This window comes from Nerophis lumbriciformis, linkage group LG16, assembly GCF_033978685.3.
Source record: "Nerophis lumbriciformis linkage group LG16, RoL_Nlum_v2.1, whole genome shotgun sequence".
Lineage (NCBI taxonomy): Eukaryota > Metazoa > Chordata > Actinopteri > Syngnathiformes > Syngnathidae > Nerophis > Nerophis lumbriciformis.
The window spans coordinates 13,957,099-13,971,204 of record NC_084563.2 but is presented as its reverse complement, the minus strand read 5'-3'; the positions used below and the strand labels follow the sequence as shown (position 1 = coordinate 13,971,204).

The following is a 14,106-nucleotide window of genomic DNA, read 5'->3' as shown; positions in this document are numbered from 1 at the left end:
TTTCGACTGTTTTCCGTACCTTGGAGACATCATGCCTCGTCGGTGTGTTGTCGGAGGGTGTAACAACACGAACAGGGACGGATTCAAGTTGCACCAGTGGCCCAAAGATGCGAAAGTGGCAAGAAATTGGACGTTTGTTCCGCACACTTTACCGACGAAAGCTATGCTACGACAGAGATGGCAAGAATGTGTGGATATCCTGCGACACTCAAAGCAGATGCATTTCCAACTGGACTGGACAGATCAGCTTTCAGGAAAAGAGAGCGGATGAAGGTATGTCTACAGAATATATTAATTGATGAAAACTGGGCTGTCTGCACTCTCAAAGTGCATGTTGTTGCCAAATGTATTTCATATGCTGTAAACCTAGTTCATAGTTGTTAGTTTCCTTTAATGCCAAACAAACACATACCAATCGTTGGTTAGAAGGCGATCGCCGAATTCGTCCTCGCTTTCTCCCGTGTCGCCGGCTGTCGTGTCGTTTTCGTCGGTTTTGCTTGCATACGGTTTAAACCGATATGGCTCAATAGCTTCAGTTTCTTCTTCAATTTGGTTTTCGCTACCTGCCTCCACACTACAACCATCCGTTTCAATACATGCGTTATCTGTTGAATCGCTTAAGCCGCTGAAATCCGAGTCTGAATCCGAGCTAATGTCGCTCTAACTTGCTGTTCTATCCGCCATGTTTGTTTGTATTGGCATCACTGTGTGACGTCACAGGAAAATGGACGGGTGTATATAACGATGGTTAAAATCAGGCACTTTGAAGCTTTTTTTAGGGATATTGCGTGATGGGTAAAATTAAAAAAAAAACTTCGAAAAATAAAATAAGCCACTGGGAACTGATTTGTAATGGTTTTAACCCTTCTGAAATTGTGATAATGTTCCGCTTTAACCCCTTCTTAACCCTGAACGTAGTGTAACAACCTGCTGAAGTTGATGTTGTGTTTTTGAGTGAGTGATATTCAGAATTCCCATTGTTGTGAACGTAGCACGCCTGTAAGGTGATTGGTGAAGAAGCAGGAAGCGTTGTTGCGGAAATGAGGAGTGAGGATAGACGTGCGTGTGGAAGGAACGAGATAAGTTGAGCTGTGTTAGTATAGGTTGCTCAATAAAAGTTTAAAAAGAGCGTGAGACTTGGCGTGCACTTCTTCTGGACGCTACAGTACATTGAAAATACACGCAACCCTAACTCAAAATGCCGGACATTTGAGGCATTTAAGAAACTCCGCCCTGACAGCTCCGCAAAAGAGGACATGTCCAGTGAAAAGAGGACGTATGGTCAGTCTGTTGTAGCCCGTTAGCTGCTAGCATGCCGTGTGTTGTGCCTTAGTGTGCATAGTTTACACAACGTGCGTTACGCTACTTAATATGTCCGAGTGGAAACTCGTTCGGTACACCTCCGAACCGAACCCCTGTACCGAAACGGTTCAATACAAATACACGTACCGTTACACCCCTAATTTTTACCCTTTTCACCTTTTTAACCACTCGGCCTAGTTTTTTTTTGTAAAAAAACAAAACAATGAATAAGCTAGCTTGATGAACAGTCAATTGAACAATGTAACAGTGTAGGTACACTGTATGTATTATAAATAATATTACTATGGTAAGTATATTACCATAGTAATGAAGACCGACATTCTTCCTGGTATACAAGCTTCGTCAGACCATCGCAAATACAAATAAAATGACGACGATGCACTAAACACACTCATCAGGCACTCCGCAGCTAACAGTGGGAGGATTTCCTGTCTCTCTCCATGCACACTTCCTGGTCTTAATAATGACAGGAAGTGTCGAGGCTGCGACATTGTCCCGCTGCTTTCACTCGACAATGCTGGAATCAAATGTGATTTCATTGTCAGGTTTGATCAATGCTCAAGATGATGAAAACATAAGACATGATTGCCCTCCTCAATCATAACAGTTTTCTTTTTTCTTTTTGTGACCAACATTTTTTTTAATGTCTTGAAAGTGTTAAAGATTCTATGAATTGTTCCCAAATGGACCGTTCAGATTGTCTTGGAAGACATTTCAATAAGCAGGCTTAATTGTTTCATGCTCACAGACGAAGATGGTGCCGGACCCTAAGTATTTATCTTCTAAGGCAGAGAGACATGCCTCAACCTTCCATCCATCCATCAATTTTTTACCGCTTGTCTCTTTCGGAGTCGCAGGGGGTGCTGGAGCCTATCTCAGCTGCATTCGGGCAGTAGGCGGGGTACACCCTGGACAAGTTGCCACCTCATCGCAGGGCCAACACTACTGCCCCAACCTATTAAATTAAATATAAATAATGCTTGATTGATTGATTGATTGAAACTTTTATTAGTAGATTGCACAGTACAGTACATATTCTGTACAATTGACCACTAAATGGTAACACCCGAATAATCTTTATAGCCTATCTATAAAGATTATAACTATGATGTAATAATTAACATCCATCTTTTTCCGCTTATCCGAGTGTTGTTTGTAGTTTATTGCACTCAAAATGTAATTAAACGTATGCTGTGCTTAACTAAAGATGTATTAAATAACATTTTTCATTTAATGTATTACAATGTAATGTGATTTATGCTAGACCTAAATTAAATGATATTAATATATCATTATATATATATATATATATAGTATAAATTAATATTTTTTTACCGCTTTTGCTCAATATCACCATTCATTGTGCATGTAAATTGTTGTAATGCATTAGTATGTCATGTCTGCATGAAAATCAAACAAAAAAGTAGCTTATCGGGTAGGGCGATTAAATGATATCAATATATATCGCGACAGACACGTAATCGATATACATGAAAAGTGTGTTCAATAAAAGTTGTATTTGTTTTTTCTTCTTCGTCGAAAGAAACCGGAAGTTGTACAGCAAGGTTGGTTGCATAAACAAAGACACTTGCTCTCTAGTAACATAGCAACGCAAGAAGTGATCACTGATCAGTGGGAATGATACGTTAACAGCCGATCCAGTAACGGTATCAACAATCACGTTTGGTTGCGCCATCTTGTTGTTTCACAGTTGATTCTTTGCATGGAGTGAAAACAAAATTGAAAATGAGTGCTGCAGAGGGCGAAGAAATTGTGGATAAAACAGGAAAAGTCACCTCGACAGTATGGCAGTTTTTTGGGATTTTTAAAAAAAGGGACCGTAGTCAGTCCAAGGCGCTCGTAGACAGTAATACCCTAGCCGCGCATGCCCTTGAGAAAACCTATAAAAAATAGTTCTTCACAGGTTTCTGTGTGTTTACATTTTCACACTTTACACTATTTTGTTACACATTATTATTTTTGCACCTCAATTTTAACAAATTATTGCTAAGTGTTCAATGTGATTTTAGAATGTAGTCTACATCGATTGTTGGAGCGTCTTCCATGCTTGTGCTGACATTTCCTTTCCTTTCTGTCTTCATAGTGAAGGGATTATAATCAGGCTACATTTTTAATAAAAATGTTTACATTTAATGTATTTTTCTCCTGGTCCTTATTTTCGATAGGTCATAAAAAATATTGATCTATATCGACCAATATAAAACACTTATATTGTAATACAGTTTTCAACCATAACGCCCAGTCCTATTGTCAGGGTCATGATTGAGCTAGGGCTGGGCGATATGGACGAAAAAGTATATCTCGATATATTTTTACTTAAACTCGATATTAGATATATATATATCTCTATATATTTTCCGGTGAAAGTATATATATAAAGATATTAATTTTAGAGCGAGATTCACTGAAATTGAAGTGAATGACAACTGTACTGTAAACAGTCAATGGCACTTCTGTTAACCCAGTTAGTCAAGATGGGTATTAAACAGCACAGAAAAGAAACTGTTTAAGTAGCACAGAAATACATAACATAAATAAAATAGAAACATGTTCTTTCTACATAAAATAAATAACCTAGGTGTGCAAATAATACAAAATGTATCAAACTCAGATAAAAAATACATTTGCAGGCAGGCACTTTTTAATTCCCAGTCGACGATGTAATGGACTGTCACACACGTACAGTTCTGGTCAGCACCAAGTAAGTGACTTTACTTAATTGTGCGGCTATGATCTTCCTCACTTCGGCATACATTTTTGGCAGCATTTCTCGTGCGAAATATGCCCGCCTTGGCAACTGGAGAACAGTTTTGATTTGGGCTATCAAGGTAAACAACTCAAATGAATGTTTTATCCAGACGCATACATTTGTCCAAATGTGGCCAAGTAGACACATTGTGGGTTTCCTGGATGTCGTCTACATCGCTAAAAGATAAATCCCAGGAAGAGAATCCCTCTGCCATCTTCCACTAGTTTTTTTAATATATAAATCGCCCGCTTGAATATTCCCTCTTCTCTTCTCCGACTCTCTCGTCGTCATTTGGGATGTCTGTTGTGATTCCATGACCCGCCCTATCTTGCCCCTGATTGGATTGTCCGTAATGTTTTGCCCTAATCTTAACCAATCATGGATGTTCTTATACGTGCAAGCACGTCTTGGAAGGAGGAAGGGGAGGGGTTTAGTAGCCCATGGAGTTTTGAGAGGGGGTGGGAAGCGGGGGAGAACAAGGAACACAACATATAAGCGGCGTTTGGTAATTTTGACGTGAAATAAATCATTTCGATTTTACGATATTTTCTTAATTCATATCTTGTTTAAAAATATATCTTACAAACTCGATATATCGCCCAGCCCTAGATTGAGCAATGTTTTCTGGTTTCTTTTAACTATCACGCTCCTATTGTGATGATTCCGACATCCAGTCACGCTCACCTGGACGTTGTCCTCAGTGACTTCTATTTCGGCTGTGTAGATGTAGTCCACCAGCTTACTGAGCGTCGGACCATCCACCTCGCCGATCTCCACCCGCTGGGCCTTGCTCTCGCTCATGTCACCTACACATACACACACACACAGGTCAGCATCAAATCATGCACGTGGAATAAACACAGGGGTCGTGCACCTGTGAACATGGCACAGAAGTATGGACTGGAGGCGGCCAGGACCACCCTGTGCGCCGCCACGGTGACGCTTCCCGCCACCAGCTGGACGTCACACAGCATGTTCTTACTGGAAGACAGACAAGATGAACATGGGCGGGCGGAGGAGGACGTCAACCGGGCATCCAAAGAGCAACACACCCTCTCAGGTCGTTCATGAGCTGGAAGGCTTTCCTCATGTGCGTGTGGTTGAAAGTGAACATCCCGCCATTTCCCGCCTCGTCCTCATCGGGCTCGGCGTTGCACTTGAGACGCGAGGGCACACGCTCACTGGCGACACATGACACGACGGCTCTGGATCATTGGTGACAGAGGACAAGCTTTAAGTTACGTCATTTAAAAGCTATGATTCACTGGTCATTTTTTAGGCACACAATCTAGAGGGTGTGCTAAAAAAAACATAGATTCACATCCGAATTGCGACTCTTATTCATCCCGATTCTAAATTGATTCATAATATTTAAAAAATTATTTTTTAAAAGTGTGTGTGTATATATATATATATATATATATATATATATATATATATTCAAGGTAGACATGAAACTGCAACAGGAAAATACCAAAAAAAGAGAAAAAGACACCAAAATAGGAGGGCAAGATGAGAATTAAAACACTACACACAGGAAAACACCAAAAAACTCAAAATAAGTCACGGCGTGATGTGACAGGTGGTGGCAGTACACCTACTTGGAGACAAGAGCTATAGTGGTGCATGCTTGGTTATGGGTTAAATTCAAATCCAACAATTGCGAGAACAAATTTTTAATTGTCAATATCGGCTGCTGAGTTTCATTTTTCAATGATTTATGCTGGCTGTGTGCTTTGGGATTTTTTCATAGAAAAGAATGTGCCTTGGCTCAGAAAAGGTTGAAAAACACTGAACTAGACGGTGAAAAATGTGCGGCGTAGTGATGTCATGATTAAATGGACCCTCAATGTATTATATTATATTCGATATTAATACTTAAACGTCAGAGGTTATACTGTGAGGGTTTCCTTTCAAATGGTCTACAACAGTGTTTTTCAACCACTGCGCCGCGGCACACTAGTGTGCCGTGAGATACAGTTTGGTTTGCCGTGGGAGATCATGTAATTTCACCGAATTGGGTTAAAAATATTTTTTGCAAACCAGTAATTATAATCCGCAAATGTGCCGTTAATGAGTGTTTGTGCTGTCTAGAGCTCGGCAGAGAAACCGTGCAATACTCTTCCATAACAGTAGGTGGCAGCAGGTAGCTAATTGCTTTGTAAATGTCGGAAACATGGTTTGTCGTGATCACTATACGCGGGAGGCAGCGTGCAGGTAAAAAGGTATCTAATACTTAAAAGTATATCTAATACTTAAAAATAAATAAAAGGCGAGTGCCACTAAGAAAAGGAATTGAAGCTTAGGGATGGCTATGCAAAACGAAACTAAAACTGAACTGGCTGCAAAGTAAACAAAAACAGAATGCTGGATGACAGCAAAGACTTACTGTGGAGCAAAGACGGCGTCCACAATGTACATCCAAACATGACATATATTATACAATATTAAACTAGATCCACCCTACGTTCATTGCACCGGTCGTCCTAGAGGGGGTTGAGTTTTTCCTTGGCCTGATGTGGGATCTGAACCGAGGGTGTCGTTGTAGCTTGTGCAGCCCTTTGAGACACTTGTGATTTAGGGCTATATAAATAAACATTGATTGATTGATTGACATGACAATCAACAATGTCCCCACAAAGAAGGATAAAAACAACTGAAATATTCTTGATTGCGAAAACAAAGCAGGTGCGGGGAATAGCTTATTAAACTGCTACAGGAAAATACCAACAAAAGAGGAAAAGCCACCAAAATAGGAGCGCAAGACAAGAACTAAAACACTGCACACAGGAAAACAGCAAAAAAAGAACTCCAAATAAGTGACGGCGTGATGTGACAGGTGGTGACAGTACACCTACTTTGAGACAAGAGCTATAGTGATGCATGCTTGGTTATGGTTTAAATTCATATCCAACAATTGCAGCAACAACTTTTTATTGTCAATGTCAGCTACTAAGTTTCATTGTTCAATGATTTCTACAGGTTGTGTGCCTCGGGATTTATTCAATGAAAAAAATGTGCCTTGGCTCAAAAAAGGTTGAAAAACACTGGTCTACAATACAATGTCAAGTATCAACATTAAACTCAAACATGGACAAGCGGTAGGAAATGGATGGATGGATGACTTGGTATAACACTTTGTGGACTTTTGTCAAGTTTTGACAGTTGATAGGCGTGGGGGGGAAAGGTCATTCGCTGATTTAAACACAATAGTGTCGATGTAAATGTCTTGTTTATCACGTTAGATTGTTGACTAGCACCAGCTAGCACAGCAAGACAACTTTACGCTAACAACGTAGCTTCCGGCTGCAAACTATCATGAGATGTTGTTCAGACCCACTGAACGGGCGTTTAAAATACACTCGTCGTCCGCCTATAAATGAACATTAGGTGATAAAAATGTGCCCACGAGTGAAAAGTTTACTTGACAACGTGACTGTCATCGACGGTAGCTAACTTGACGCCGCTACCTAGCTAAGATGGGGTCGCAAACAGGCAGGACGCGCGTTTCCAAGTCGTTATGAGGACAGAACATAGAGACGTGACGTGAAAATAAAAGCGCACCAGTATCGTTAATCGCGGAGTGTCGGAATGACGGCCGCTGTTCGGTAACTTACCCCAGAGACGCATCGTCCATCCTCGCTGAGGATACACAGCAACACGGAGGGCAAGAGCGCCCACGGATACGAAGATCGTCTATTAGGAAGTTAAAAAGCACCATTTATTGTAAAATCACTACTGTGCAAAACCTATGATTATAACACCATTGTCTACACTTTTAATAATATAAAACATAAGCTGATGGTCAGTTTGCATAAGAAATGTGATGTTTGAATGCAGGGAGGAAAGTTTTCACCTGTACAATTTGGCACTGAAAACTAAAAGGTTCTGAGTAGTTTTGCAGGCCGCGGACCTGAAGGCTGGACGTGAAAATATGTCAGAGTGAGTGCTCGAACCGTTTGTATGTGTGGACGATCAGGGCAGTGATTTAAGCGGGGTGGGTGAAGACAACGAAAATAGTAATTTAAAAAAAATTGGGCCTTTCCCTCAAAAAAATAAGAATCTTTAGACATAAATTTAAATCAAATGGAAATATAAGAGGTTCTGTTTCAAACAAACCTAAGAACTATCAAGGGGAGCCTTTTGTCTCTACCCTTCACCCCATCCCAAATAAAATGGCCGACATGGAGCACATGTCTGCTGCATTGATAACAAGCAGTATCGAATGTGGATCGATACCAGCATTGCAGTTTAGCTTTTGTTAAATTTTATTTACATATATGTTTTGGGGTGTTTGGCGAAAAAGAGCCTCGCTTTCATTTTTCATGTGTTATGTTTTCCCAAACGCTTCGGCCCTTTTCCAACCCCCGGATAGTTTATTATCGATTTAGGTTGATACCAACATTTGCAGTATCGCCCCCACGAGTAGACAATGGGCGACGTTGCTGCTCCCTGGTGGCCACCAGTCTGCATGCTTGGTGTAAAATGGGCTTGATTTTCGAACATTAAAAACCAAACATAAGGATGTGCTGGACGTTGATTTCAAAAAACAGTTTTAATCTAAAACAAACATGAAATGACAAAGCAAAGTGGAAAAAAAAACGTTTTTGATTTTAACTCAATCTGCGACATGTCTACAGAAATAGATTTGTCACATTAAAAAATAATGTCGAAGACTAGGAAACTCAATTCACTTCCCTTAAAAAGCCTGAGACATAAAAACGACTTCACAGAGCAGTGACAAACGTAGTTACATTGCAATAATTCACAATTCTTAGTAACGTCCATAAAGAGGAATAAGAGAGATGGGGGTCCAGGCGGGCACTCATTCATTCGACTCGGAGACCCTCCATGTTGGTGTGTATTCAAGTTCACTAGAAGCAGGATCTCCCCTCATGGCTGCTGTATGAAAAGTGGAGGGAAATCTAGTAGCCCTGTGAGTAGCCTCCTCCTCCTCCTCCGCCACCTCCACCCCCCCTGCCGTAGCCGCCTCTGCTGTACGGGGCCGCGCTCCTGAAGGAGGAGTAGTTGCCCCCCTTCATTGCACCGTAAGTGGACTGCTGCTGTCCGTAGCCCCCCCCAAAGTCACCGTTGCTGTAACCGCCGCCCATGCTGTTGTCGTACTCTTCATATCCCCCGCCGTAGCCACCACCGTAGCTAGCGCCGCCTCCACTGCCGTTGTAGCCGCCACCACCACCGCCGGCGCCATAACCTCCCCCGTAGCCACCTCCGTAGCTGCCGCCGCCGGCGCCATAGCCTCCTCCGCCGTAGCCGCCTCTACCGCCGCCGAAGCTCGGCATCCCTCTGCCGCGACCCCTTCCACCACCACCACCGCCGCCGCCGCCACGGCCGCCGGTATTCGACATCTCGTGCTTGCTCATGGCCTTCTTCACCTCCACTTTGTTCCCGTTGATGGTGTGGAACTTGGTCAGCGCCGCCTTGGTGGCCGCGTCGGTTTCCTCAAAGAAGACAAAGGCGAAGCCACGCTTCCTGCCGGTCAGCTTGTCGACGATGATCTCGGCCTTCTCCACCATGCCGTACTGGGAGAAGTAGTCGGCCAGGTTGTCGGACTCAATGTGGTCTCTCACGCCGCCGACGAAGATCTTCTTGACATTGGCGGAGATTTCCGGGTTGTTTGCCTCCTCCCGGGCGACGGCTCTTTTCAGCTCCACGTTGTGTCCGTCAACGACATGTGGCTTGGACGCCATTGCTGCGTCGGCCTCCTCCGGCGTCGAGTAGGTTATGAAGCCGAAGCAGCGGGACCGTCCCAGCTGCTGGTTCATCACCACCACGCAGTCGCTAAGGATCCCGAACTGCTCGAAATAGCACCGAAGGCCATCGTCCGTCGTCTGCACATTAAGGCCGCCGACAAAAAGCTTTACGAGTTTAGACATGGCTGTCTTCGTGCTGAGAAAAGGTGCGACAGAGCGGCCTTCTCCTTCTTCAATGAACGACGCTCGGGGCGGGCCGTTTGACTTGCTGCCTTTCATAAAACGTGGCGGCCGCTGATTGGTCAGCTTGAAAAAGAGCAACGCCTCTGCTGGGGAGACCAACCAATCACATTCATGCTACTTCACTTGATGTTGGAAATCCCAAAATCAAACTCCTTGTAGCGAGGGAAATGTGTGGATACTCCATTTTTGTTTCCTTTGGTACATTCATTTCACTTAACAGTTAAAATTAGCCATATTAGACTTTTCAATCCATTACTTAACACACCTAATGTTCATTAAAATTAGCCATATTAGACTTTTCAATGCATTACTTAACACACCTAATGTTCACATGTGTTGGTTAAAGCAATACTATCAAGTAGTGTAAATAACCCCCAAACTAATGAACATACTCCCAAATACGCTTTTGATGCACTTTTGTATATTCAAAACTGCTAATTGTTACTTTTAACAGTGGCAGTTATCAATCATTGTGCATCAAAGGTGAGCTTTGCAAATTATTACTAACTACATGTTTGTTTTCTTGAAAAATTACCTTAAAATATGCCTACATGTGCCACCGCTGCTCATACATTCCTTTTTTCAAGCACATAAGTTATTGTGGACATTGCAGCTTTTTACTTGATCTAAAAATAACGAAACATTTCTGCCAATACTCTACAATAACCATTAATTTCACTCAACTATTGCCAGTCCAACAATGTATTAATAGAAAACATAACACATATCACTTCTCACTGTTTATAAAAGCAAAATATGGCGCAAGCAGCAACCCTGTGTAAATAACGGACGGAACAAAAATATTGTATTGAGAAATATTTATTTGCGTCACCAAAAACTTGACCAACATTAACAGCATTAACAGCTCAGATCTCCTTGAGAACCACAAACCTGTAAAACGTGACAAAACAAGTATGAAAAAAAGTGTCAACTTAACCTGGACATGATGTTGAGATCTTTAAAATCAATAAGCAGATTTCCAATAGAAAATACTTCAGATTCACTAATGTAACTGAAAATATACATAACATTTTTAATTAGTCAACATATATATTCTATTGCTGGGTTGCAACCATGTGACCGAGACGTGCATGGGTAACTTATGGACAGTATTTGATGGACATGGCGCTGTGCGATTGTTGTTAAGCAATTTGCTTATAGAATCAAGAATATATATTTATATGTATACATACACAAATACATACATTAAGGTTGTCAAACAATTAAAATATGTAATCGCGATTGATCCCATTTCGTTCATGGTTAACTCAAAATTCATCGCATTTATTCACAGATAAGATATAATTTTTCATCATTAAGTGTACCTTTGACAGATAATTTTCAGTTTTAACACAATGAATGGACAATTAATTTGCCTAATTACATGTGTTTAAAACAGTAGGTTCTTTCAAACAGCTCTACACAAAAAGGACACACACGCTTTTATAGACAATAATAAAATAGTTGCCTGCAGTGTGTTGATGTCTTGCCAGATTTTGTATAAATACAGAGCTTGTATTCCTGCTTTAGGACTACTTGCATTCAGAGAAGGAGCTACACCATGTTTAGATACCAGTTGCATCCAATAATAACAAACAATGTGGATTGTTATGATCATGCTTTGATTGTCAAAGATGTTTGGTCATAAAATCTGTAATATTTTTACCGGAATAAATGCTTCAGATATTCTGTACAATACATGATATGTTGTAAAAGTTAATGGTCTTCATATTGCTGCATGGCAATGCTATTTATTTGTCAAATGTAATCCATCCATCCATCCATTTTCTACCGCTTATTCCCTTTTGGGTCACGGGGGGCGCTGGAGCCTATCTCAGTGTAACACTACAATCAGGTGGAAGGCGGGGTACACCCTGGACAAGTCGCCACCTCATCACAGGGCCAACTCAAATGTAATAATGAAATATAATTATCAGTCTCCTTGAACATGTTATAAAATAATTTACAAAATATTTCAGATAGCCAAAAAAGTGGTGCCCCCATATTCCTCAACTGAGGTACTAGTATTTTATTTTTTTTAGGTGCAAGTATCACAGAATAACTTTACAAAACATCTTCGACAAAGCATGATCGTATTGTTAAACTTTTTTTTTCGTCGTATTGTGAAGTCCGAAAAGTGTGTGATTGTTTTGAGTGTCTTGATATCAGATCGACTGTTTGCAATTTTATAAAAAGGCCAATTTCGACTTCCTGCCAACCGTCTTTCATTTCTGTTGAGCTTTTATGCCATGTTACTAATTCCGTCACAGTAACAATGTTATGTTACCACTGCTCCTTAACTGTAATTTAAACACTGAAGTGAAACACCACTGCATTTACTGCAGTTATGTCGTCTTGGCGAAAAGTAGTCCTTTATCGGGAAAACAGCTTGCCATGGCTTTGAACCTGATATTTCCATAGTGTGCCCTTTTCTTCGTCCATTTCTGCTCGCTTGTGGCTCATCAGTAACAAGTGAACTGCAGCCAAGTTTCCCCTGCTACAGCACAGCCCGAGAGTCAAAAAGGACGCATGTGTGTTAATTGGCCGCTACATTTTTTTTTTGTGCAGTTATTAAAATGCATAGTTAACGCATCAACTTTGACAGCCCTAATACATACACATATATACATAAATATGAATACAAAAAGTTAAAGGTCAAGGCAATTGTTGCCTTAAAGGAGGGCTCATATTTTGGGGCACCAAGGCAAGTAAGAAGGGCACCAAGGCAAACATTTTCTTTCCAGGCAGGGGCTCTAAAGTATTCATGCATTAATGCAAACACACAGACATATTTTTATACATATATATATATATATATATATATATATATATATATATATATATATATTATATATACATATAAAAGAATGTTGAGAAAAGGCACCTGATAGCTATAAGACGTAACTGCGCTTTTTGTCCATAAAGATAAAAATAGTGTTCATGTATGAGATCAAGGGCTGCCAATTATGGGCAAAGTAAGAATTAAGATTATTGTTATCAATATTGAAATCATGATTACTGATTGTTAGGTAAAGCCGTGTTGGGGTGTGAACGTAATAACAACATGTCATTTGTAATGTCTAATAAAAAGACTATAAACGTTATCCATATATTTAAAGACACTTTTTTTTTTAAATTATTCTTTAATAATATCAACTTGTCAGCATTTTGTCATTACATGATGCCTTTAGCTCTAATTTTACATTTTGATAGAGTAAATAATTAAAATAAATAACTCCCTCTATTAAAATATGAATGGTTTTAGAAGTAATACCTTTGTGACATGAAAAAAACTAAACCTGGTGATACCAAAATAAAACACAAAGCAATTTGGCTAATGAAGATAAAGTGAAATAATCAAGCTTTGTTCTTCTCCAACGCCTCCTATCAGTACAACAGTTTGGCCAACAAAAATAAAGAGTGACACCTGTCACATCGAATACACAATCTTCACAGCCTGCGTTCAATTCGATGAGATGACAAAACATTTGAGCGAGTATTGATGTTATTTGAACACTGATGCAGTTTGCAGTTAAATAAAAGACGAGTGAACATCACAGTAAACAAAGTAAAGACTTTATAAACAAGTTGTGACAACGTTCACAACACATTGCCTGCTGCATGTTTCCTCACGTCATTAACTCTCAGTCACAGCAGCTGATGGACGCTGTATTGAGCAACATCAAATAGTTTTCTCCTTCACTGTTTACTTTTAACATGGGGACAAGTGCGTCTGTCTCCAATATTGTCCACACCTGTCTCCATCTAAACACAGCATTGCACTCTTAAACGCACGGCGGGAAGCGAGGGAAAATGACGTCAAACCAAGCGCTCGGCTCCGTTTACGCCGAGGGGAAATCTCCGGAGCAAAGTCCGTGTCGTTAGTCCGCCATGATTATCAAGCCAAACGACGCTAGTGCGCATGCGCATGACTTTGTGTTGCCTAAAATGCATTAATAAATGATGTTTTTTCGGTAATTAACAAATTAAACGGTGTTACTAACCATCTGGAATTTTATCGCAAATAATCATTATACCGTTTACTGTTACATCCCTCGT

At 40.6% G+C, this 14,106-nt stretch overlaps 3 protein-coding genes across 3 annotated transcripts in view; all 3 read right to left on the bottom strand.

Annotated features, from left to right (window-relative positions):
* klhl3 (kelch-like family member 3) overlaps nt 1–7,860 on the bottom strand; it is a 35,746-nt gene extending 27,886 nt beyond the window's left edge. Inside the window, exons 1-4 of the mRNA XM_061976654.1 lie at nt 7,711–7,860; nt 5,146–5,298; nt 4,968–5,074; nt 4,778–4,899 (exon numbers count right to left, since the gene is read on the bottom strand). Of these exons, the coding sequence (XP_061832638.1) occupies nt 4,778–4,899; nt 4,968–5,074; nt 5,146–5,298; nt 7,711–7,814 (486 nt within the window). The 5' untranslated portion in view covers nt 7,815–7,860. The remainder of the gene's footprint in view (nt 1–4,777; nt 4,900–4,967; nt 5,075–5,145; nt 5,299–7,710) is intronic.
* A 769-nt stretch (nt 7,861–8,629) lies between these two features.
* LOC133617010 (heterogeneous nuclear ribonucleoprotein A0-like) lies at nt 8,630–10,075 on the bottom strand. Its single transcript, XM_061976655.1, has one exon. It carries the CDS (start codon nt 9,985–9,987, stop codon nt 9,019–9,021), a length of 969 nt encoding a protein of 322 aa, XP_061832639.1. The 5' UTR covers nt 9,988–10,075; the 3' UTR covers nt 8,630–9,018.
* A 775-nt stretch (nt 10,076–10,850) lies between these two features.
* LOC133617011 (heterogeneous nuclear ribonucleoprotein A0-like) overlaps nt 10,851–14,106 on the bottom strand; it is a 19,078-nt gene continuing 15,822 nt past the window's right edge. Inside the window, exon 3 of the mRNA XM_061976657.1 lies at nt 10,851–10,938. The gene's annotated coding sequence lies outside the window, so the exon portion shown is untranslated. The remainder of the gene's footprint in view (nt 10,939–14,106) is intronic.